General features: G+C 49.6%; 11 protein-coding genes across 11 annotated transcripts; 6 read left to right on the top strand and 5 right to left on the bottom strand.

Moving 5' to 3' along the window:
* Positions 1–1,325: 1,325 nt before the first annotated feature.
* On the top strand, positions 1,326–1,649 carry N7484_001954 (uncharacterized protein; the record flags this gene model as incomplete). Its single annotated transcript, XM_057112374.1, has 1 exon — positions 1,326–1,649. The coding sequence occupies one exon, from the start codon at positions 1,326–1,328 to the stop codon at positions 1,647–1,649; it is 324 nt and encodes a 107-aa protein (XP_056977111.1).
* A 967-nt stretch (positions 1,650–2,616) lies between these two features.
* On the bottom strand, positions 2,617–4,304 carry N7484_001953 (putative cyclopropane-fatty-acyl-phospholipid synthase; the record flags this gene model as incomplete). Its single annotated transcript, XM_057112373.1, has 3 exons — positions 2,617–3,578; positions 3,636–4,122; positions 4,197–4,304. The coding sequence occupies 3 exons, from the start codon at positions 4,302–4,304 to the stop codon at positions 2,617–2,619; spliced, it is 1,557 nt and encodes a 518-aa protein (XP_056977110.1).
* Positions 4,305–4,838: 534 nt separating this feature from the next.
* N7484_001952 (uncharacterized protein) lies at positions 4,839–6,196 on the bottom strand (the record flags this gene model as incomplete). The annotated part of the gene is made up of 3 exons (XM_057112372.1): positions 4,839–5,602; positions 5,659–5,892; positions 5,968–6,196. The coding sequence occupies 3 exons, from the start codon at positions 6,194–6,196 to the stop codon at positions 4,839–4,841; spliced, it is 1,227 nt and encodes a 408-aa protein (XP_056977109.1).
* A 251-nt stretch (positions 6,197–6,447) lies between these two features.
* On the top strand, positions 6,448–7,329 carry N7484_001951 (tropomyosin). Its single transcript, XM_057112371.1, has 3 exons — positions 6,448–6,588; positions 6,735–7,039; positions 7,098–7,329. Exons 1-3 carry the CDS (start codon positions 6,571–6,573, stop codon positions 7,258–7,260), a joined length of 486 nt encoding a protein of 161 aa, XP_056977108.1. The 5' UTR covers positions 6,448–6,570; the 3' UTR covers positions 7,261–7,329.
* A 269-nt stretch (positions 7,330–7,598) lies between these two features.
* N7484_001950 (rRNA-processing protein RRP17) lies at positions 7,599–8,318 on the bottom strand (the record flags this gene model as incomplete). Its single annotated transcript, XM_057112370.1, has 2 exons — positions 7,599–8,060; positions 8,118–8,318. 2 exons carry the CDS (start codon positions 8,316–8,318, stop codon positions 7,599–7,601), a joined length of 663 nt encoding a protein of 220 aa, XP_056977107.1.
* A 221-nt stretch (positions 8,319–8,539) lies between these two features.
* On the top strand, positions 8,540–9,656 carry N7484_001949 (Ac45/VOA1 transmembrane domain-containing protein; the record flags this gene model as incomplete). The annotated part of the gene is made up of 5 exons (XM_057112369.1): positions 8,540–8,634; positions 8,689–8,987; positions 9,061–9,165; positions 9,214–9,459; positions 9,517–9,656. 5 exons carry the CDS (start codon positions 8,540–8,542, stop codon positions 9,654–9,656), a joined length of 885 nt encoding a protein of 294 aa, XP_056977106.1.
* Positions 9,657–10,242: 586 nt separating this feature from the next.
* Positions 10,243–11,305, top strand: N7484_001948 (uncharacterized protein; the record flags this gene model as incomplete). The annotated part of the gene is made up of 2 exons (XM_057112368.1): positions 10,243–10,565; positions 10,636–11,305. 2 exons carry the CDS (start codon positions 10,243–10,245, stop codon positions 11,303–11,305), a joined length of 993 nt encoding a protein of 330 aa, XP_056977105.1.
* Positions 11,306–12,796: 1,491 nt separating this feature from the next.
* Positions 12,797–13,994, top strand: N7484_001947 (uncharacterized protein; the record flags this gene model as incomplete). The annotated part of the gene is made up of 4 exons (XM_057112367.1): positions 12,797–12,853; positions 12,918–13,299; positions 13,353–13,577; positions 13,633–13,994. The coding sequence occupies 4 exons, from the start codon at positions 12,797–12,799 to the stop codon at positions 13,992–13,994; spliced, it is 1,026 nt and encodes a 341-aa protein (XP_056977104.1).
* Positions 13,995–15,118: 1,124 nt separating this feature from the next.
* N7484_001946 (EXS domain-containing protein) lies at positions 15,119–16,510 on the bottom strand (the record flags this gene model as incomplete). The annotated part of the gene is made up of 4 exons (XM_057112366.1): positions 15,119–15,515; positions 15,569–16,260; positions 16,322–16,371; positions 16,426–16,510. 4 exons carry the CDS (start codon positions 16,508–16,510, stop codon positions 15,119–15,121), a joined length of 1,224 nt encoding a protein of 407 aa, XP_056977103.1.
* A 908-nt stretch (positions 16,511–17,418) lies between these two features.
* Positions 17,419–18,561, top strand: pex10 (ubiquitin-protein ligase peroxin 10; the record flags this gene model as incomplete). The annotated part of the gene is made up of 1 exon (XM_057112365.1): positions 17,419–18,561. The coding sequence occupies one exon, from the start codon at positions 17,419–17,421 to the stop codon at positions 18,559–18,561; it is 1,143 nt and encodes a 380-aa protein (XP_056977102.1).
* Positions 18,562–19,330: 769 nt separating this feature from the next.
* N7484_001944 (uncharacterized protein) lies at positions 19,331–23,062 on the bottom strand (the record flags this gene model as incomplete). The annotated part of the gene is made up of 3 exons (XM_057112364.1): positions 19,331–19,527; positions 19,585–22,880; positions 22,941–23,062. The coding sequence occupies 3 exons, from the start codon at positions 23,060–23,062 to the stop codon at positions 19,331–19,333; spliced, it is 3,615 nt and encodes a 1,204-aa protein (XP_056977101.1).
* Positions 23,063–23,179: the final 117 nt, after the last annotated feature.

Here is a 23,179-nt window from a genome sequence, read left to right as displayed (position 1 = left end):
CAATCTTTTAAGGAATGAGCCAATTAGTATACTTAAGTTGGTCCATTGTATGTTCTCGTATTGAAGTATGCGCCTCCTGCGGTCATTCACCCTGCAACTCCCGCATCCGTGTGGTGGTGCTTTCACTATTTCTGGAACCTACAACCGAAGAATAACCTTATCTGTATCAAGCTTCTCCTGGTGCCGAGTACGTTCTTTGCAATCATGAGCCATGTCTATTTAAAAGATTCTTCGCCTATTTCTAAATGCCGTCATAGTATTATTTATTGATAGTTGCACCGAGCCATGAGACCTTCGAGTAGCACGCCGAGTAAGGGAGCCATACAACATAGATTTGGCAACATTGGCATAATAATCTAACCGTGGATCAACATAGAGTAGTAACTGCCGCGCAGAAGACAAAGCCATGGTTCTTTTCTAGTTTCAGAGACAGCGAAACCTTGGAAACATCACCACACGGACCCGGTATTTGCAGAGTTGACAACCGCAGGAGGCACATAGCTCGACATGAGAACATATAATATACTTGGCATGAGACTATACCCTTAGAGGAAACGAGGGACACTCAAAAGGGATGTACCAACAAGGCAATCAAAGAAATCGCCTTTCCAGGCAAGCTTGTACAGCAATGTTTGAAATCGGCTCCCATGTTCTACGCAAAGAAACCATCCCAAGCCACACCGCCAAGACGTTAGATAAACTGGCTAGGCCAGGCTCGGCTAGGCTGCAGATCATGTTTGTTTGGCATCTTTACGTGTGGTACGGAACATCGCACGTAATACAGGCCCGCAAGTTATCCGTTGACTAGAAAAGAAAACTTCTTAGAAACGTCCATACAAACCAACGTCTGTTGTGACTAGATACGAGCTATTCCCTGAACACTAACATAGCTACGTGGTCGCTCAAATCTCCCCAATTCTTCAATTATTGTCATTAGTGGAGGCGCATATGTGTGGCTTATAGATGCCGCTCTGATTAGTCAAGAGTTCCCAGGCTGTGCTAAATCGATGAAACAACTCCAGCTGAAGGATGCAGCGACTATAATTAGGTTGCTGACTTAAAGTAGCTTGAGAGATGGAATTTCCTCTTGTCACTTCAACTGAGTATTCCCACCTTCCATGCCATTTACTGCCGAGCAAGCTGACCAGATCGACCAGCCCCATCAGTCCAAGTACAAAGATGCAGAAAATACTCATATTGTTCTTCCTCTTTTCGTGAATCGTATGCACTAACGGACTGCAACCAAAAAATGAGCTGGCCATGGACCCTACCCCAGTTGCACCCAACGATGTCTCTCAACTTCAACCAAAACGACATCTACTGCCATGTCGACCCCATTATATCTCCCTGTCACGACCGTGGAACCTGATTCCCTCGGTATGGTGGAAATAAGTGGCCTCTTCGGTCCAGGGTCTTGGTCAGGATGGTTCCTGACGCTCGTGGCATCCTGGTGGCAGATCATCCGCGTCTCGGAAGAGCCAACCGACCCGAACACCGTCGCCTGTCTTTTTTGGACAAATTGGGCCGCTGTTGATGTCCGACGAGGTATCAAAATCGCGCAAGACATTCCACGGGATGCACCAGACTATGAGGATCGGGTCAGTAGTGGCTTAGGATCTCTGGGGGCTGCGCTCAACTTTACGTTTTGAGGAACATTTCACGCAAAGATTCAGCTTTGGGTTTTAATCATCGTCTTCAACTCATCTAAAGCCCAGAACCGACGCTTGCTAACTCATACGATCGGGCTGGTTTTATCTTTGACAACTCTGCTGATTTGTTTGCCGTTAATCACTGATACACCGGCGTTATTTGGAGGAAAGCCAAAGCGCGGTATACAGAGCAGCAAGAGTTTGTCCGGGAGACTCAAAGGCGGATGGAACAGCTTCAAGTAAGACGACGTCTACAATCGGCCATAGGTAGAGAGAATATTTAATAAAGCAGACTCGGCTACACGGTATCTGTCTGAGGTTGGCAGAACGATTGAATACCAATCTCAGGGAATTAGATCAGACGATCAAGGCAATGTGATCAAGCTGACCTAGTTCAGGGTATTCTCAGGAAATTCTAGGAGATAGAAAATGGAGAAGAAATAGGCATAATATTCAAACAGGTGTACAAACTTGTCGATCCAAGGCATTCGAGGTCGTTGGAATACTTAACATCTATGATTGGATCCCAGGTTCTTCAGCTACAACCGGCTCCCTTAAGCTTTTACGCACTGCCTTGCCTGTGAACGGTTTCAAAGAACGAGGCCCCGAATACCACGTGAATAATATAGATTAAGAATACGAGAGAAAAAAAAACCACGTGAGATTTAATAAAGACCTCAGGATTGGGCCATGGAAATAAGCATATAGCACATCATCTGCTAGGCCCCAGGCCTAACCGTCATCCACAATCCTATTGCCATCCCCAAACTTTTCTCGGTCTATTCACTTCAAAGTCATACTCATATCATGCGTGTCCAGATAATTCTATGTCTCCAGCGACTGATTGTGTGATTCAAGGAACACACAGCATCAGCTCCGAAGCAATTGGTGTCCACCATAGATTCAAAATAACCCAAAGGAGCTAATTTGAATCCTGGGACGAAAAGAACGGGCGCTGGTAAATAATTTACAGGTCCTTCTTGATAACGTGAGCCTTGGGCAGAGTGCCGTTGGCGCGGTCAATGGCGGCCTGGCGGGCGCCAGTGAGGCCAAACTGGTTGTGGATACCCTCAACACGGTGGGTGGAGTTAATGTTCTTGACGAGGGTAAGCTGCCAGCAGGTAGCACCACCCTGGCGGGAGGTGATGGTGGAAGAAGCAAGGAAGTACTCCCAGATGCGGAACCAGCGTTTTCCGTACTTAGCCTCAACCTTGTCCTTGTTGCCCATCCAGTTTCTGTACCAGCGCCAGAGGGTGGCGGAGTAGTGGACACCAATGGTGTCAACACCCTTGATCTCGAAGCCAGCGCCCTCAAGACGGTCGACGACAAAGCCAAGAGGGGTAGAAGCATCGGCACCGGGGAAGATGTACTTGTTCATGAACAGACCCCAGATGAGGTCCTCGTACTGCCAGGACTTGCGGAGACCAGCAATCTGAAGGAAGAAAACACCGTCATCCTCAAGCATCTCATAAACCTGGGACAAGAAGGTAGAGAAGTGGCGGACACCGACGTGCTCAGCCATCTCGAGACAGGTGATCTTTTGGTAACCGCCTTCAACACGGGGAGAATCACGGTAGTCGGAGCAAACGATGCGGCTCTGAGATTCCTCAATGCCAGCCTTACGGAGACCATTGTTACCCCAGGCAGTCTGGTTGCGACCAAGAGTGATACCAGTAACTTGGGCACCATAGTGAACGGAAGCGTACTTGGCAAGAGTACCCCAGCCACAGCCGAGGTCGAGCATCTTGTCACCAGGCTGGATACCAATCTTCTCACAAACAATGGCCAGCTTGTTGTCCTGCAGCTCCTCAAGGGACTCTTCGCGGTTGATGTCACTGATGATACCGGAGGTGTAGATCATGCGGGGGCCAAGGAACCAAGCGTAGAAGTCGTCACCTCGGTCGTAGTGGTCACGGACCTGCTCCTCGTCTAATACAAGTTAGAATTCAATACATCTCACAGAAAAAAGCAATTAAAAGAACCTACCCTGGGAACGAGTGTGCAGCAGCATCTCAGGAATGAAGCCAAACAGGAAGTGCTTGAACAGACCCGTGGTGAACTTGAAGTTGGCCCAGTCGTGACGGTACTCAAGAGCCTCAAGAGCATCAACCTTGAAATCAACCTCGCTGTTGAAATACTTCTCGTAGAAGACCTCCATGGGGATCTTGCTCTTGCCGCGGTAGGTGGCACGGTCATGCTCGCTGTGGAAGTTCAGGTAGTACTCGACGGGACGGCCACAGTACTTGGCCTTTTCGGTCTTGCGGGGAGAGATGGAGGAAGAGACACTCCAGAAAGCCACGAGGACGGGAACAGTAGTGAAGATCGCAAAGAAGATGGTGGTGTAGAAACCTCCACCAACCTGGCGAGCAAGCCACCAGGGCACGACCAGAATGAGGGCGATCATCAAGCCATTGGAGAAGCTGTCACTGCCAGGGGAGTCGGCGGGAACGGGGGCATTCTTAATAGCCGGGTACTATCAAGAATCAATTAGAATTGTGCTCAGGAACAGGTGTACTCAAGGTGTTTTCGAGCTACGTAGCTACCTACCAGGGTGGTTGGGACGCCACAGTCGAAGTCCGGCTTGGTTTGCTGAGGAGCCTCCGGCGTTTGGATAAACTCGAAGTCCTCAGTGGACTCCGGGTGGATGGTCGTCATTGCTGCAATGTGTCAACTTGAGAGGGATGGGGAGGTAAAAAGGAGGCCTCAGGGTGTAAATAATATGGTGGCAGTTCTAGGGGCGGTGAGGGGATTGAGTGGGTGGGTGCTCCGTGCGTTTTGGGGGAGACTACGTATACCTTGCAGGAATTCTACGGGAAAAGGGACTTGTTCTACTGCCACATAGCCGAGACCCAACAATGCAGGGTCTGCGGGTGGCTCGGGTTCCGTCAGAGGGCGTGGAATTATTCTGCCTGCGGCAAGTTATTCGTGCGCTCTCGCCTGGTTGTGCTAAGAGCGATCTTCATGGAAGTGGGGGCGCTGAAACAGCGTGATCCGCGGTCGAGCCGAAGACCTTCAATTCCCATATAATACGCCGATAATAACCCTTCCTGACCTTCCAAGGTTCCCAATCCCACTCCAGTCCCATAAAACAAATACACGCAAAATAAGACATCATAATCATGTGGTAGTGATCAGTTCAATAAACTATGCAATACAATCAATGGCGGTGTGACAGCGACGATGTGGCGCCTACAGCGTGAGCTGGAAGCTGTCGGCTTCCTCATCTTCAGCAAATGTGGGGAGAGACTCCTGGAGCTCTTGTCCAGCATTCTCCTCGGTGTCGAAGCAGCCAGCAGCTTTGCACCGAGTCCACATCTCCGAACCCAGAGGAGGCGGTCCGTAGAGCTGCATGTAGGTCTCGGGGGAGAGGGGAGCGTTCGTGCTTAGCTCATTCTCCCTCAGCGTAGATGAGACACTACGACCCTTGGAGTAACCAACGGTGGTATTGGAGTTCATTGCAGCTGCGGTGTTCCGCATGGACGAGGGGTTAGTCGGAACCCGTACCTTCTTCTTGGGCATCAACAAGGACGATACCCCGCTGGGCTTAGGAGCTGCAGCGACTCTAGCTGAGGCGGACCTGGTCTTGGGTGCAGACAAGGCCGCTGCTGCTTCACGAGATCGTAGAGTAGGGATGTTGCGAGAAGGTCTGACATTGGTGGATGGTGCCCTAGAGCGGCTAGTCGACGCTAGCGGCACTCGTGCCACAGGCTGAACGGCCTCATCGTCGCTGCGTTCATTGAAACTAACAGCATCGAGCTGTTTCATGATCATCTCGTCGACCATTTTGTCACACTTAGCAGAGTCTTCCTGGAATTTGCGCTGCTTCTTTGTCAGGCCATCGCGGCCTACTTCTTGTCGTCCGTACACACTCTCTAGGCCTAGCGCACGGTTCCGAGGTCTGAATTGGGGGTAGGTTGTATCATAGGCAAGGTCATCTGGGAAGTCCGGGAGATCTAAAGACGTCAGCTACTCCGGAACAGTTTTGTTTACTTTTCATCTATAGTCATACCTCGGGCCCTTGGGGGCATATATTCAATATCCGCCACATCGTCCTGTGGCACATCCAGATGAACTTTTGTCTGAGGTTGCTGAGTGACCGGTGCAGCCTTCTTGACCTTCTGGGTAGAAGCTCTCCGGTTGGTTCTCTCCGGTTTCAACGTTCCTCCGAACGGGGCCGGGGTCTGGAGACCTTTGGCTTTCAGATTGGTTGTCTTGTTTCCCAAAGGTGCGCGGTTCTTTGTGTCTGAAGAAGTAACTCGTCAGCTTCCTACCCTTGTGGGTCATTTCTTTTTCATGTAAATCTCCTAGGTCGACATACCCATGGGCGTCACGAACGCATCTTTGCCCGGTTTGCTGTTCTCCAAACGATTTCCATTGCCCTTGACTGTCTGCTTTCCAAAGGCGATGGTGTTGTTCTCGTCATTGAGGCGTACCTTCCTACCGGGAGTCTTGGGACCGAGTTGCTTGACTCCCTGGTTCAAAGGCTTGTTGGCGGCGACGGTCTGGTGGGTATTCACCAGGTTTTCCTGGTCACGAAGGGCCAGCATTGTGGCGGATGGTGACTGTGGATACACATTCAAAGCTTGAAAAGACGGTGAATTGAAGACGCGGTTGAGACAAGTTCTAGATGGGAGCACTTGTTGTCGGGTAGCGGTTGCCCGTGGAGACGCGCTGATCCAAGGGCGGTGATTGGATGAGCGGACAAGCGGGGCGGCGGTCTTGTACGGTACGGCGTAAAGAGCAGTAAAGGCAGTAAAATAAATGAGCGTGTGCCTGATGGTAATTGTAAATAGTAGTCAGCAACTTTCCTTCCCCAAACCTCCAACCCCACCAACTCATCTCAACTACTCTGGCTCGCTGAGCGAAAGCCTTCTTCCTTTCACGCATACATATTATCTCTCTCCCTGTTGATTATTTCAAAATGGATCGTATCAAGGAGGTAAGTCTCCCTAAAGACCCCTGTCCGGCGGGGTAGCTTGGACAGCTGTTCCTTTGCCCCCTCTGTGCATGTCACCCGCAGCATGCCCACCGCACCAACCATCTTTCCTAGGCCACTGACAGGATGCTAATACAATCTGACAACAGCGCATGAACAACCTCCGCATCGAGGCGGATGAGGCCCACGAGAAGAATGAGGAGCTGAACAACAAGATCCGCACTCTTGAGCAGGAGAGCCTGGCTAAGGAGCAGGAGATCACATCGCTCAACCACCGCAACTCCCTACTTGAGGAGGAGGTTGAGAAGCTGGAGAACTCCGTCAAGGATGCTAAGGATGCTGCCGGTGCCAGTGCCCAGCACGACACCCAGAACGAGGCACTTCAGCGCCGCGTGCAGCTCCTTGAGGAGGAGGCTGAGGAGAACGAGAAGACTCTCCGCGAGACCAACGAGAAGTAAGATTTACGCCGAAATACTTTCATCCAGTATTCTAACATTTGGCGTTTCTTTCAGGCTCCGCCAGACCGACGTCAAGGCCGGCCACTACGAGCGCAAGGTCCAGGCCCTCGAGACAGAGCGCGACTCGTGGGAGGCCAAGTACGAGGAGATGTCAAAGAAGTTCAACGATTTGCAGAAGGAGTTGCACGAGCTCGAGGTCTCTATCAGCAACGTTTAAGTAGGATCAGGCTACCGTGTATCGATGTCGAGTGTAAGGAGACGTTGGGTTGGATGCAGGCTTTCTTCCCCTTGTTCCAGCTATTTTTTTTTCACAATGTGATCGATTGTGTTACTTGCCTCTCTAATATAGCGGAGAGTGTGTCCTTTAGCATTTTTATGCCATATTGAGTACGGTGTCCCCCTGTTGCGCGAATCAACTGCCTTTTTGTGGATTATCTTCTCGTGAATCATAGAACTTTTTATTGACAAGCGGAGCTTTGAAAGAAAAGAGTAAACCCCCAAGAATTTGAATAATATGGTATAAACGATTTTGTTCCTTTGAATGATGGCCTTCCATCATTGCTCTCTCCGAGCCTTGGCTTTCTTCGCTTTTGATGACCGCTGTTTTGATGCGGCAATCTTGCGATCTCCTTTGCTCTCGTATCGGAATTGCTTCTTCTTCGGCTTAGGCTTGTGTGTAGTCTTGCGAACCTTTTTATCGGGTGTCGCCTCTGGCTCTGGTGTCTTTGTAGATGGCTTCTCTTCTTCCTCCTCTGAATCCTCTCCTTTCGCAGACTTTCGGAGAGCGTCTCGGGAAGTGTCCATTTCTTCAACGGTCACAGTTGTGTATTTGTCTTCGTCGACATATTCAGCTTCGTAGTCAACCGCCGGCGGTTCCTCGATGCCTCCCCACTCCTCGTCGCTCTCCTCGGCGCTGTCGTCGCTGTCATCGCTGTCGAATTCCTCCTTCAAACGCTTGAGGTGATTCTTATGCTCTTCCATTATCCTTTTCATGTCGGCCGCTCGTTCTTCGCGAAGCTGGAGGCATACCGCATTAGCAGATATTTTCCAACTGTAAGGCAATAAGCCACATACCCTTGCCCGGTCATGTCTCTTTTCTTCCTTCATTTTCTGGATCGCTACCTCCTGGGCATGCTTAGCGCGCTGTACCTTGCGCTTGTGGAATCCAGTAAGCCATTCCTGGCGGGCATCGGAGTCGAAATTGACTTCTTCCACCTTGGGAGTCAACTTGCGTTTTTTGGGGTAGGCACCGCCCACGGTTTTGGGATAGCCCATTGCGACGACTGGCTTGGCGATTCACGAGGTCGCAGATTTAAGAATAAAATAAAACCAAAGGACGATGTGATCGTGGAAGTATGGTCGAACCCGCCGAAAAAAAAAAAGTTGGATCTAAAAAAGCTCAAGGCGGGCCCGGGCCCGTCGACCGCCTCCGAGGCCAAGTCGGACCTCCCGTTGACAACATCACCCTCCCCGAACAGCATCTCCAACCATACACAATGCACATGAGCAGATTCGGGCTGCTCGCCCTTGGGGCAGCTGCAGTCGATGCTTTCAGAGACACCTCTCCCTTTTTCCTGGCTTCGACTTCCGAGTATGTTCCACCAAGTTAGCTGAAGCTTTAGTCGCCAGCTAATCGTTCCTGCAGGGTACTGGCGAACTCCGCATACATCAAAACTGGCACCTCGGTCTATGATGAAGTCTCCTCCGCCCTGACCACCTGCCCATCCGACTACTACGTTGTTGTTTCCCAGCCTGGTGTGCACAGCACCGACTTCTCCACCCGCAAGTCGGCACCCCGCCTCGGAGCGAAGATGCTGGGCAAGGATAGGTCTATTCGATCCCACATGAGCGTCAACGAGGTCGCTGGCTTGTTGGACGCCAAGCAGATCAAGAACTTCCTGGTGGACAATTGCAAGGCGCAAACCACCGCGATCGACGGTTCCTGTGAGTTGCCATCGTGGCTCATTCTGGGCATGGCGGGTACAACATTAGAGCTATCGCTAACCAGGATGCAAAGCCGGATCTTATCCCGCATCTTTCGAGTCGGGCCCTCGAGTCATCGACATCGAGTTCCCCATGCTTTCTCTGGGTTCTGACCGCGCGCACCAGCTTTCCGACAATGGTATGTTGCTCCCCGCTGGAGGATAATGGTTCCGCTCTAATTTATTAGATGGTCTTCTTGCCGACATCATTGATCGTCTCCCCTCCGACTCCAAGTATACCCTGCTTTATGTCACCTCGCCTCGGGAGTTCCCTGAGAGCGATTCCGTCGTATACGAGCCCTCTGATGAATTCAACCAGGAGGGCATGCACATGGACCTCAAGCGCGATTACTCTTCCTACTCATCTGCATCAAGCTCGTCCGAGTCCGATCGTCGCAGTTCCTTGTTCGATGAATACCAGTACTTCACTCCTGGTTCGTACAGCTATTGAATATGCACATTATGTATCTCCAACACTAATGATATATTAGGTATCTTCATGGGTCTCCTGGCCTCCTTTTTCTTCTTCACCATCTTGTACATTGGCATCAATGCTTTGAGCAGCCTCCAGGTTCCCTACGCTGCTTTTGAGAAGGATACATCAGCTGCTGTACAGAAGAAGCAGCAGTAATTGGGTGGGCTATTGGTGCAGGGTCCTGTCTTTAGATTCACGCCTTGCTCAATGCATGCTACAATTGGCTTTATGCTTTTCAATTTCGGGTCAGGGGCATTGTTCTTTCACGATTTTTTTGTATGATATATCACAATGGCTATTTCTGGTAGAATCAAGTCATCATGTGACACATCGGCCTAAGGCGCCGTTTTTAGCGTAGCGAAGGCGACTTGGCATCTTTTCGCTTCCTCAGAATTCTCGCTTGCACTTACCGTCGTTTCCTTTCTCCCGGAATCCTCTGGCGCTCGTTGTTCTCATTGAGGAGACTGTCACTCGTTTTAACTGGATATCTCCATGGGTTGCGCACTCGTTCAGAGAAACTGCTAACTGTGGGTCTCCCCCTGAATCAGGAACACAGCACCAGCGAGCTCTCTGCGAGGAAAAGGCAAGCCGGGGGCATCTTTTTCTATCTCACAATACCATCCGGTTTTCAGGGTCCTTTTTGTGCTTGGATTGAAAATCTCATAGTTCCCTGCATCTCCGCCTACCCCGACTGACCCGCTGTGGAGAACTGATCGACTGTTTACGAAACAACAAGTGCAGCATGCGCTTTCTACCACGGAGGCTTGGGAAAGCCCAGCCAACTTTTCTGGTCCTGTTCTTTTTTCTGATTGTTATCGCTGTTGGAGTTTCTGCGGAGCCTGCCGACGCCCAGACCACCGCCGATCCCTCCACCACCTCGACCACTGAATCGACTAGCTCATCCACCTCTTCTACATCAACATCGGATAGCACAAGCACAACTTCGAGTACGACGTCGGAGTCCTCGACAACATCTACGACTATGGATTCTACGACGACCACCTCCTCGACATCTTCGAGTTCGTCTGACAGCAGCACCACATCATCCGTTTCCACAACAACGGCGTCAACAACCTCATCCGATTCCTCATCATCCACCACGACTTCCGCTGTTATCGTGACCGTACCCCCCTAGCGCCGGGGCTCCATATATGCAAACATCGAATACACCAGAAGGGACGGTCTTTATCGCGGTTGGCGCCATCCTGGGCTTTATCGGACTAGCCGTCCTAGCCTGGCGGGGCATGGTCGCATGGTCAGTGAATCGCTCAGTACGGCGCGCCGCTATGGCGCAGTCCGCGGAGTCTAAGCGCCTCCTGCGTGGCAGCCGTAAGAAGCGATCCGCAGCCGTGTACCCTACCGCACCAGCAATGGACGTCTCGCTCGATAAGCTCGGCACGGCCACGCGCGCAAGCTACAAGCCGTCGCGCCGAGTCTCCAGCAACCACAGTGGCCTGTTCTATTCGCCCACTGCAGGTGGTGGGGGTGGGTCACATCCTAGTCTGAACACCCCTGCAGGCAACCGTAACTCGACCTACCTTCCTGCCGGGTTTTACGCTGCTGCCGGTAGTTCTACGCCCGTTCGAGAATCAGCCAACCCGGGCTACCCTCCCAGCTCGCCATCTCTTCCACCTACTGGCGGCTATCAGGATGCGACGCATAATGCGCGTCACTCATACGCGGGGGCGTCTACGAGCTCTTTGAACCTGAACCAGGCTCCTGGGGGCCGCGCACCAAGTGCGTACCTGGAGGACTTGTTCGAAAGCCATACGTCTCCTCGAGACTCCGACTTGAATCATCGGTGAGGTTGACTATGTTGTACGACAGGATATGAGTATTCTCTTTCACGACATCTGATCTTCAGCTTTGACTGCATTTTCGTGTGCTATATTTGGTAACCCCTTTTTATTATATTGGTCGATTTATTTCTTAGCGTTTCACGGGCGCTTTTTGCATTCGGCGCAAAGTTGATTTTTGTGCTTCCATTATCATGTCAATACTTGGGGTTTGTGTCTCCTACATAATAAAAAAATATTTTTCTATTTATTTTCAAGGTTTCACTTGGTGCCGGTTGCCCTGAAAACTGTAAACTTCGCCTTGGATAATCATTAATACACCTTGACAATGCCGCGAGAAACTACGAGATATTTGAGAAAGAACTATCGGCAATAATTCGAGCTTTCAATTAGTTGCAAGCAAAGCTAATCAGTTTACCGACAACGGCTTCATTCGAGGGGCTTAGAGGTCATCAAGCCCTCTAGTGGTTTCAAACTAAGAAGTCCAGCTGATACACTCACTCGGAAAGACTAAATCATGTTGTACCAGTGACATCCATGGACGACAGACAACCATAAACCCTGGTCTACAGAGGTCATCTCATCTGGCGACTGAACTCAGCTCTAGGCTCATAGGCCCAAGCTCATCTGACACGGCTGTGAATGACAAAGGTCCCATAAGAATGGCGTACCTTTGCTGTTGTCAGTTCGAGTCTACCGAAAGCCGCTATCAGCTAGTGGGGGAAAAGCGCGAGACAGGGTCTGGTCAGATACTGTACAACCCCGTGCCTCTAGAACATCTAGTCGATCATACTACAAACTCATTCTCGGCATCGCGTCTTTTGTTTATTTATTCCAAGTTCTAGTCAACATAACGATAGGCTATTGCATGTGACACGAGAGATCTGGTCATTTCGGCGTCAGAGATGATTCGAACATGGCGTGGGACTCGAGAAGGTACCGCACAAGCAGCCATTGATGGGGTTTGATAGCCTAGAGAAACTGAGGACCAAGCGCAAAAGTCTGCCATAGCATGCCAAGGTGCAACATGCATGATTATGTCCCAAAATAGTGCTGATCATAAGTGCGCCTTTTCAGCCGCGTCTCGGTTCATGCGACCCTATAGCTCTGCCGCCCTAGCAATGTACCAGCATCCTATCGATCGATCATCAAGAGAATCTGTCCACGTAATTTAGGGAGCGTAACGCTTACAGAAGTATGAAGGCTGTTTTATCTACCATGTAGATGACCAAGAGCCTATGAGTTGAGCGCTAATAGTTTCGAGATCTGCGGGTTTGTAACAATCGGCGTCCCGCTGGGGTTAAGCGCCGAGAAGTGTGTTAACCGACATGTCTGGAGTTTCAGAATATCATGTTTCTAAGTAGAGGCTCTGCTCTGGAAAGTTGAACCCCCCAAAATCTTGTATATAAGGGTGTTATGGCCTTTCCCGTTGGAGATCTTTTTATCATCTTCTATTCACAAAGATTATAAAACGCCTACAATACTACTATTGCTATCACCATGTTTGGAAAATCTGCCTCCAAGGTTGTACCCAATGCCTCGAATGGACAAATGAATGTGAGTTGGTTTCTCTTTTTACAATCATCCTATGAAGCATGATCCAGAGACTGGGCACCCTCAGCGAGTCTACCAAACAATGGCACTAATATCATACTTCAAGTCTCAAAACAACTTTGTTGTTGTACTAGTGGACGGAGACGGCGCTTTGTTCCGCGATGAATTTCTTCGTAGGCCAAGACAAGGGGCCATTGAAGCATCTCAAAGACTTGTGCAGGCAGTCAAGAACGAAATCCGTGATGGCTCCATTGATAAGGCTAATTTGACTGTTGTCGTTCGCATTTTCGCGAACATGAGGGGTCTCTCTAAAGTCATGGCTCATGAGAGGGTCATTGGCTCTCAGTGTGACTTGGCTGTCTTTGCAAAGGAATTCAACACAACCTGTGATGAGTTTGATTTTATCAACGTTGGCTATGGCAAGGAAAACGCGGATTCTAAAATGAGAAGTAAGGATTATGCGGCATCAAACTATTCGAAGTCTCTACTCACTTTCTTATAGAAATGCTTGATCATTATTACCGTACCGTGCAATGCAAGAAGATCTTCTGGGTCGGCTGCCACGACAATGGCTACTTGCACGATCTTCAACAGTACTCATCCGACCCAGCAAGCAAACATCGAATCGTGTTGGTGGCGACTACACCGGCGGAGCCAAATTTCCAATCGCGGCTACCATATAGAATGACCCGGTTTGACTCTGTCTTCCGGGCCACTCCTTTGAAGGGTGAGGATGCAGAATACAGCCCGACATCAGACTTTAGTACTTCATCGGACTATAGTCCGACGTCTGTCAACAGTTCCCTATACGATTAATGGAATTGCCGATTCTGACGAATTTGTCTCTTTCCAGGCTTTCGCCAGTAGAGTAGTTAAAGCTCTACAACATACATACACCCTCGATGTCCGTGCAACCAGACATTATACAGACACCAAGAACCCTCTCAATACCTCAATCGCAAACCTACAACCCCAGCTTCAGAATCACGTCACCCCATACACACTCAGCCAGCCATCTCAAATATCTTTTAGCGACATCCCATTTGAACAACCCCAGCCCATATCTCATCCACAGCAATCGCCTAACCTGATCTCCTCTGGCAATGGCGGCAACTCAATCCGCTACGTGGCCCCGTCTCCATGAAAACCAATATTCGCATAAGTTGGCGGCGAAAGCCACCAAAACATGTATATAAAAACAGTGAAACCCCCCCCGGCACATTGTTGATCTGTTTGGTTTTTGATTTTTCTACTTGGTCACTTCTATCTGGTCTTTCCTACTTGGTCTTTCTGTCTAGTCACTTCTATCTGGTTTGTCTTGCTTGATTGGTTTTCTTTCTATGTGGTGTTTTTGATCTTCCTGCTTAATTTGTTCTGCTGTTCTACTGTTCTACTTGAATTGCTGTATTTCTTTTGATTGAGATGTCGTTGTATGTATGCCGCACTGATACATTGTTCTACTGTGTTGCTTAGTTTCATCTTTGGCCTGATGTTATATGCTATTTATACCTGAACCAATAGGCCTTTGAGATAAATGAGTAGAAGCAGAATCAAGAATACAATGATTACGTTCAATATCCTCAGGAGAGAACTCTTGAGGAACGACTTCTGATATGAAAATGTGGATTCAATCCGTGAGCAAGACAGAACCTTCTGTTCTACGCATCCATGATGTACATACGACCCAAGGCCCTAAACAGACCGAAATGACAGAAGAGTGAACCAAGTGAAGAGAATTTATATACAAAGGCCTGGCAGATGCATCCGTCGATCTGGCCCTATTAAGGCCAGACGAATAAAATAAAATCAAAAGTCACAAAAAGACCATGCACGCCACCAAGGCGGAAACCTCGCAAACACCTAGTCCATTCAGGCCCTCAAAAACACATTCAAAACAAGCTCAAATAGAGCATGGAACCAGTGACAGGTACTCTGGGGTAAAGAAACAAAAACCGTGCCGTATAGGCGTGTGAATTTTGGAAATCGAATCGATCAAGTCAGGGCGAAAAACAAACGGGCACACAGGCAAATCAAGAAATGCACTTCCTGACACCGAGCAAAACCAGAGATCCGGGTCTCATATCTATAACTGTTCTAAACTGCAAAAGGAAGGGGGATATCGGGAAAGAACCGAAGACTGGAAGAGCAAACTGTTGCTCAAAGGCCGCTAATGAAGTTATGTTCTGTGTCTCATACTCATTCCAGATATACTGGTGGAACGTGGATGGTAAATCAAAAGGCAAAAAGCGCGTATGCAGATTGTCAAATTCAATCTGAGGTGATCTTGCCATTGCCGTTGTATTTGGGAAGACGAATGTCGTCTGAACCGGATCCGTGATCGTTCCGAATGGCCTCAGCTTCAACTCGGAAAAACACCCACATCCAGCGCCGTGCAACTTCGCCGACCATGAGCAGGAACAGACCGCTTTCGGTCTCCGGAAGCCACGCGAGTCCCGGCAGCACACGCCACATCCATGAGAAACGGAGGACAAAGTCGGCGATGATGACGTAGTGGTACAACCGGTCGGAAGGGAAGTAGCGATGTCTTCGCAGTCCGAACGGATAACGGCTGTCGCGGCGCTCGGGGGAAAATAGAGTAAAATCCCAATCCTTTACCACGTCCCACCAGAAGGAATACCCGGAGTTGATGCACGAGAAGATGAACCTATATCTGTTAGACCGGGCGGGGTATAACTCTCAAGGACGTGAATTTCTTACAGAAGACGCATGATGGTCATCTCGCTGAACCCGTGGAGTTCCAGTGGGTTATAGTTTCGCATTTTTGCGGCCAACCAGATGACCGGGAACGCGGTGGCATATTTCAGCGCGTTAAGCAGATGTTGATTGCCAGTATTAGAGTCTCCGCGCGATGTCCGTCGAGCCCGCACGTATTCTGTCAAACATTGGCGGAGTCGGATGGCACTCGGAACTGCGATGATGATCGGTACAATGAAATCCTTGCCACAGGCGCGGTTCGGCTTCGAGGTGGCCGAGATTCCGTCGGTGAAAAACATGCAGAAGCTGACATATAGATCACCCAAAATGCGACCATAGCTTGTCAGGGCATCCGCCAGCAGGATGTCACCGAACTTGCCATTCTGGGGCTCCGCCAAACCTCCGATGGCGACCCGCTTTAGTGTCAGGAGAAACCGGATCCGGCCGGCGCGGGAGGCACGATTAAAAGGCCAGATAAGAATAAGGAGGAGTATGATAAAGACCGACTGTGGGATGAAGTCGAGGCGTTCTACCAGCTCTACGGAGTGGTGCGTCGCGGCCCAGGTGACAAGGAGCCAGATGGTTAGAGGGACTGTGAAGGTGGCGGCTAAGCGATAGGCACCGACGTAGTGTGGTCGTTGTGGAGGTGAGGCTTTGGAGTCATGAGAGGGATATTGAATAAGACGAGGTACGTCCTAGAAAGAAGTCCTGGTTAGCACTCGTGGCCAGTGGTCTGTTGCGAGGGGTTGGCCTTACAATGTCGAGTTTGGACAGATAGTGTAGGTTAATGGCCCATCCCCAGAAACCTATGGTGAAAAGAGTCAGGTACTGTGCACATGTCTAGTCAAGACCAAGCCTACCTGCAACCAAGACTGCCGCTATGCGAATAGGGAAGGGAAAGACCAGCCCAAAGCCATCCAATTGCGCATGTTGATCTGGACCCATTATTCCATGGATCAGGGGTGGTGGAGGGGAAGTTCGAGTGATAGAATGGATCTTCCCAAGGATAAGCACATACGAACCCCGTGGGGACAGGGGACAACAGACGTACTTCGCAAACCAAAAAGAATGACTAGGGGTGAGCTTTGGGGATTTTGGGTAAAGGGAACTTTTCCCCGGCCGCTTTCAGACGTTAATAAGCACGGTAGTAACGAGGAATTACGCGCCCGCAGTGGGCTTGCAGTGTGGATGCTCCACCAAGAGAGGGTCACGTTAGTGGCTTATGGGTATAATTAGGCAATGGGGTGTCCATCCACTCCAGTCATGACGAAGATCTTGCTGGATCGGCAGTCAGGGGGCGCGTCCGGGCCTTGGGGCCTCATCCACTTTCATGTTCCGATGATGGCATTCTGATCGTTACATCCACTCATGGGAAAATCCCTACTTTTGTGATTTCAAAGGTGAATCAGGGGGTTTTAAACAACGACCTTAAACCCTGCAATATGCATTACCATAGGAAACACCCTATAATTAGCCAGACCAACCGGAGTATATTAAAGATCCAGTTCGGCGTGGGTCTGGACCTCCCACGCTGTATTAATTGTAATTTTGCGGGTATTCCGGCTGTCGGCCGTACGGTATGTTTGGGATAAATTACCACCATCGAGACTGCCAAAACGGGCAATATTATGTCATCGCCATGTGATCTGGGACGGCTAAGTCACCTGACTTCATCGGACCGGGGACCGAGGCTCGACATTCGGGGAAACCGCGACTCTGGGGAAACCGTCTGTTGGTACTATCTTCTCGAGACCATCTTCTCCAATGATGTATCTGCACCCTTCGAACTCATAATCAATTGGCCATTTCACGAGCCACCTAGTCCTAGTGACTAATTCAATCAATAATCCAAAATGGCCGACGACGACTCTAGTCTTTCCCTTCCAAACCCGGACGGAGGAGCCCTCGGCTTCCCCTCCCACTTCTACCCCTTCGCAACCTCCCCAGATATCATCCGCTCACACGAGAAGGATGCATACATGACAGCAGGGCTCGTTCAACAAGCGCAAACAATCATTCGCTCACTAAAAGGCGCCCGCTTCGCCCATACCTACTCCGACGCCATCAAGAATCTCACCGAACTCCTCTACTTCTCTCTCACCACCGCAATCGGAAACCGCACCCTTGGTGAAGAATACTGCGACCTAGTCCAGCTGGAAGATGACTCCCTCCGGCTGCCTGCAATCACTCGCCGTGTCGGATACATCCTCAGCAGCATCCTTGTGCCCTGGTGGCTGCAGCGGCTTCTACCTGCGTTGCGACAGCGAGTGAGAAATAAACTGGAGCGGAGCATTGCGCGACAGCAACTCCGGGCGGCACAGCAGCAGATGCCCACACTATCGAAACCGATCAACCTCAATAATAATAATAAAGCGGTGTCCAAGCCGTTCTTCACGAAGCTGCGCATTCAGCAGTACATCCTTGATCATTTGGATTCGATGACTTCGCTCTCGCCGATCTATGCTCTTAGTATCGCGACTTTCTATTTCACGGGATCGTACTATCATCTTTCAAAGCGTATCTGGCGCTTGCGCTACGTTTTCACCAAAAAGATTGATGAGAATGAACAGCGCATCGGATATGAGGTGCTTGGTGTATTGATGGTCCTTCAGGCTGCTGTGCAAGGCTTTCTGCACGTGCGCAAGATCGGCGAGAGTATGAATGATGCAAATACTGAAGGTTCTGGAGCTGAGGCTGCATCGTCTCAGGGCGGGGCAGTCATTGCTTCAATTCAGAACCCCACTTCGGTGCCAATGTTGTCTGCTTCATCTCCTCGATATGACCTTGAGGAAGACCCAGGCGCAGTTGCGTGGATCCCAGATGGACAGCAGCGGAAGTGCACATTGTGTTTGGATGCGTTCAAGGATCCAAGTCTTACAACTTGTGGCCATGTGTTTTGTTGGATTTGTGTCAGGGACTGGGTGCGTGAGAAACCGGAGTGTCCGCTTTGTCGACAAGAGGTGCTACTGTCCAAGATACTTCCCCTGAGAGGGTGATTCATGCACATAATTTTGCATTTGCATATGTTATCGCTTCCAGGGTTCGAGACATGGACTATTCATGATGTATATACTTGATCTGGATGAATATATACCCCCATCTGCTCTTCTATCTGTTTCCCATGTCCTATGGAAGTTACTAACTAGATATGATAATTACTTTGATCCATGGCATTTGTCTTGTGCCTAGAGATTCCCAGGTGAGATTGCGTTGAATTTACCCTCTATCCAAATCACGTCCTTCCCAAATGGGCTACTCCCACCATTCACTTCTCCTCAATTTATCCATACCCCCAGCTTTGTATTTGCTTCTTCTTCTCGTTCTTGCTCACCTTTCATTCCCAGCTTTTGCCGCCTCCGAATTTTTCTTTCCTTTCCTTTGCCCTTCTCCCTTATGCCACTCGGCATGAGACCGGTATTGGCCGTTACTGGTCCTGAACATATTTTGTCGGCTCCTCTGTTCCGTTGGCTTGTCCCGTCGGAATAGTATGATGATATGCATTTAATTACTATCTTTGGTGTGACCTTTTGGTCCTGGATACGTAACACTTAGTCTAGTAGTGCCTTGCGTGTTGGACAAATTTACACTGCTGCCCTTTCTTCCTTCTGCTGCTATCCAACACCACTCTTTGCTATTTGAATTGAACGTAAATGACTGATATACTCGATATATAACAAGAAATCTCCACCAGATGCAATGGGGTATATGTTGAAAAAAATAAACAAACCAAGGTATATTCAGAGTGGAGCAGAAGATTGAGGTCGTTTAAGCACGACCGGTATCGATGTCCCCAAAATCATCAACTGAACTCGAGGTTATGGGCTCCTTTTCGCGAGGGGGAAGAACAATAGGCAGGTTGAGTTCCGCATGTGCGGGAAGAGGCGGGACAGAGTCCATAGCTTGTCTTTTTTTGTTCATAATGTTGAACAAGCAAATACAAGCATAAGGGTCCGTAGCGGCATCTATTGTAATAAAAGTTAGCATACCAATACAACACTTATAAGATAAATGCAACTCACATTGAACTTGACGATAGTTCAAAGGACGAGTCCAATCACCGCATCTCACGTCCTCACTTTTTTCAAGAGGCAATCCAAGATGCTCCTCAGCCTGGTCACTAAGATTGACACCTCTCTTATTGACAAGCTTCGGCTGAGTCAGGCCATACTTCACCAATTTGAATAAGTGGCTGAGCTCAAAGATAGACGTAGCCTCAACGCCAAGATATTTGCGCAGACGAGTCGCATCTGCCTTGATGGATACGCCGACCTTGGTGATATCAGGCGATTCAAGTAGTTGCTTGAGGGACGGCGCCACGAGGTCCTTCAGGGTATGGCCTGGCCTGAAAAGTGCGATCTGGAAGAGTGCAATGCGCTCCTCATTTGCGACTTGGATAAGAGATAAGTTGCTCTGTATGCTGTCCCACGCAGACGCTTGCGCCTTCCATTCCATGTCAAAACCAATGACTTTGCTATCGAGGAATAGCCGAGCAATTTCTTCAGTGCTTTCCAGGGTTCGGCAGTAATGCACCATCAGCTTCTGTCCGGCAGGGCCGCGTTGCGATTTATGGGTCCAGAATAGCGGAGATGGCCCATCCTTGACAGTTTCTTCCGAGCCCTCTGCGGTTTCCCCAGCTGATGATGAACTAAGAGGCAACGACTGTGCATCTGTGCATCCAACGCCGTCTCCATTGGTCTTGGTCTCAGAAAAACCTGCGATAGTGCTGTATGGCCGGGTGCCACCTGGCTGGCCGCTCAAAAAGTCCAAGTCCAGTTTCCGTTGAACATCGCGACCCAGGGGTGGGTTTCGCGAGGGACCAAGGGCCGGTTTTGGTTGTCGCTTGATCACATTAGGCCGCTGTACAGGACGTCTAGACTTCGCTCTGGATGCAGCTGGTGCAGTGCCATTCTTTTCCTTGGAGCCAGTAGGCTTGGATATAGAAGTCGCTGCCTCGACTGGCGGTTTCTGGCTTGGTTCCGGCTTTGGCTTTGAGCGAGACTTTTGTTGCTGTGCCTTTGGGTTTTTCACGGGCCTTGGAGGCCTTGTATCAGTCAGTTCCTTGGTCGCTTGCTTGACACGGCGCTGTCTTCCTTGTTGCTGACTTTCTTTCTTGTCGGTCTTTGCAAGATTGCGATCAATCGATTTATCGGCAAACTTCTCTATTGAAGTCTTGGACGATTGCTTGGCCAAAAGCCGATTCTCAAGATGTTGCACGGCTTGCTCTTTCTTGGGTCTTGGAGGGCTCGAATTGGTTGACTCCTTGGCCAATTCATGACCGAAAGCGTTCTTTCCAGGCGACTTGAGCTGATTTTCATGATCTGCTGCTCTTTTGCGCCTTCTGGTTTCCCTGCCTTTACTGGCTTTGATGCGCCTTTTCGATTTAATTTCCTGAGAGTTCTTTGGAGAGCTTAGGACTTGTGGTGGTGAGGATGATGTACTTATTGCAGCATCATCTAATGAAAGGAATGGTGCCTCGAGTGCGCTCGATACCTCGCTGGGACCCATTTTGCTCGGCATTGGAAACAAAGGACGCTTTACGTTAATTTCCTTATTTCGCTGAGGACGACTGTGGCTGGTGTCTGTGGTGCCGATCTCTGGCACAAAACTTGACGGTCTGTTCAATTGTTCAAGATGGTCTTCTGCCAAGCGAACATAGTAGCTCTGCGCACTTGCCTCATCTTCTTCCATGCTGAACTTGAGAAATTTATTCAAATTCCAATTTTTGTAAGCAATAGCAACAAACTGGTTTGCCCAGTAAGAGAAACGTGAGTGATCCTGACTGAGCGGCTTTAACACCTTGAAAAGACCTCGTTCATGGATATCATTTGGCTCCCCTAGCCTGTACAGCTTCTCTTCGACGTTTAGTCGAGCCCAATTGGCTAGTCTGTACATTTCAAGTTCTGCCGTGAACAGCTTTCGAGATCGATTGAACGACACGCTGAATTCGTGTAGGTTCTTCTGGAGTTGACGGCTCGTGGCGGTGTCAAGACCAGGCCACATTGGTCCAAACTTCCCTTCAAGGGATTTCATCAATATCCAAACCTCATACTGCAACGACATATTCAAGGCCTGTTGGGTTTCAAATAAAGCCATCACATCAAGCTGTCGCCAGACCTTATTTAGCTCCGGGCTATTGGGAGGCTTCGCCCCACTCCATTTTTTCGTATATGACTTTCGCAGGCGACTGGCGACCTGGGTTTGGGTCTTATGAGAAGACAGGAAAACTCTTGCTGATTTTCTTACAGCTTCGTCATCGCCTTGCAATAGGCCGCCTTTGAACACAAGCGATAATGTTTTGCGTGGATTAATTTCAGGCAAACTTTCAATGAGATTAGAAGTGAGCCTTTTGGCGCTCCAGAACTGCGACTCGACGAGAAATGTACTCTGCACCCTCATGAACCACAAGGCGCGATAGTTGTGTGCGGCCATGGCAAAGTCTTGCTTGTGGGCCTCAAGAACATTTTGATAGTCCTGGAATCCTAGACCAGGGAGGTCAGGCCCCTGCTCGTCGAGAACTTTCAGCGGAACGATTAGTGATTTGATTTCACTTAGTCCCGTTATGACTGTCGTCCCCAAGGATTGGAGCGATCTATATTCTTCCCTCATATCCTCAGTGGGGTGTAGAAGCTTGTCAATCTTGGCCCTAGCCGACTGCCGAGGGTTCAGGTATTCTCGCTCAAGTAGCGCTCTCATATGGTATATGAATAGCTGGGAATCTTCTATGCGCTCGGTGATAAACTGGTATCGCAATCGAGTAACAGCATTTTCAATCTTTGAGATGGCTGCCGTCCACTTGGGTGTCTTGCGGTAGGCGATCTTGCAATATTGATGTTCCATTCGCTGACAAGCTACCTCACTGCAGAGCACCAGGGGCTTCAGAGCCTCGATGTGAGAACAGAAAATCTCCTCAGTTACTTGGTGGGCTCTCGCGATTTGGTCTTCAATATGCATGTATTTCGTATTAAGAAACTCATTGACCAGCTGAAGTGGGTCCGAGAGCATCTGGACCTTTGCCTCGATCTCCCGAACCTTCTCTGGGTCAATAGGTTTGGGTTTGCGAGGCTTCGGTTCTCGTGACAAGATGATAGTTCTCAAGTCCTTCGGGGGAGGCGGTCGTCGCACTGGCTTCTTCGAAGCCCTGCCATTTTTTTGCGGCTCAAGTTCCTCGTCTTCTTCATCCTCCAGTCTGATTCGCGTCGCTGTTGTACTTGAAAATGTTCGTCGAGGCTCCCGATTTGTCAATCGTTGGCTATGGTGGTAGCGGTGTTGAATGGTTTCGTGAGGGGTTCCTCGGGCCAAAGTGCGGAGAACATCGCTAACATTTCATCAGGGAATTGAGCATTCAAACAAGCTGAAATAAAGCAGGCGGACTTACCCCTGGAATACAAGGTCTCGAGTCTGTGAGCTCGCACTACAATGCGTAGGTATGTTGCCTCCAGTTGTCGGAGTCAACGACGAAGACCTCAGGCCCGCTGAAAGACTCGCCCACGTTCGCATTCTGCACGACAAGCATAGTGGGGCCCCATACACGATGGCCAAGGATGGTAGAAGTGCCGAGAATCACTGCTAAGCTTGCGTCATCTAATTGCTTAAGCATAAACCATCTGAAGGATC

This window comes from Penicillium longicatenatum, assembly GCF_028827895.1.
Source record: "Penicillium longicatenatum strain IBT 33135 chromosome Unknown contig_1_segment0_segment0, whole genome shotgun sequence".
Classification (NCBI taxonomy): domain Eukaryota; kingdom Fungi; phylum Ascomycota; class Eurotiomycetes; order Eurotiales; family Aspergillaceae; genus Penicillium; species Penicillium longicatenatum.
Note: the sequence above shows the minus strand (reverse complement) of the source record. Positions and strands in the feature narration are given on the sequence as shown.

What these genes read in the sequence shown, in the direction of transcription:
- N7484_001951 (XM_057112371.1), top strand. An exon ending in CTCCGCGAGACCAACGAGAA is followed by an intron (nt 7,040 to 7,097) that starts GTAAGATTTACG and finishes CGTTTCTTTCAG; the next exon opens with GCTCCGCCAGACCGACGTCA.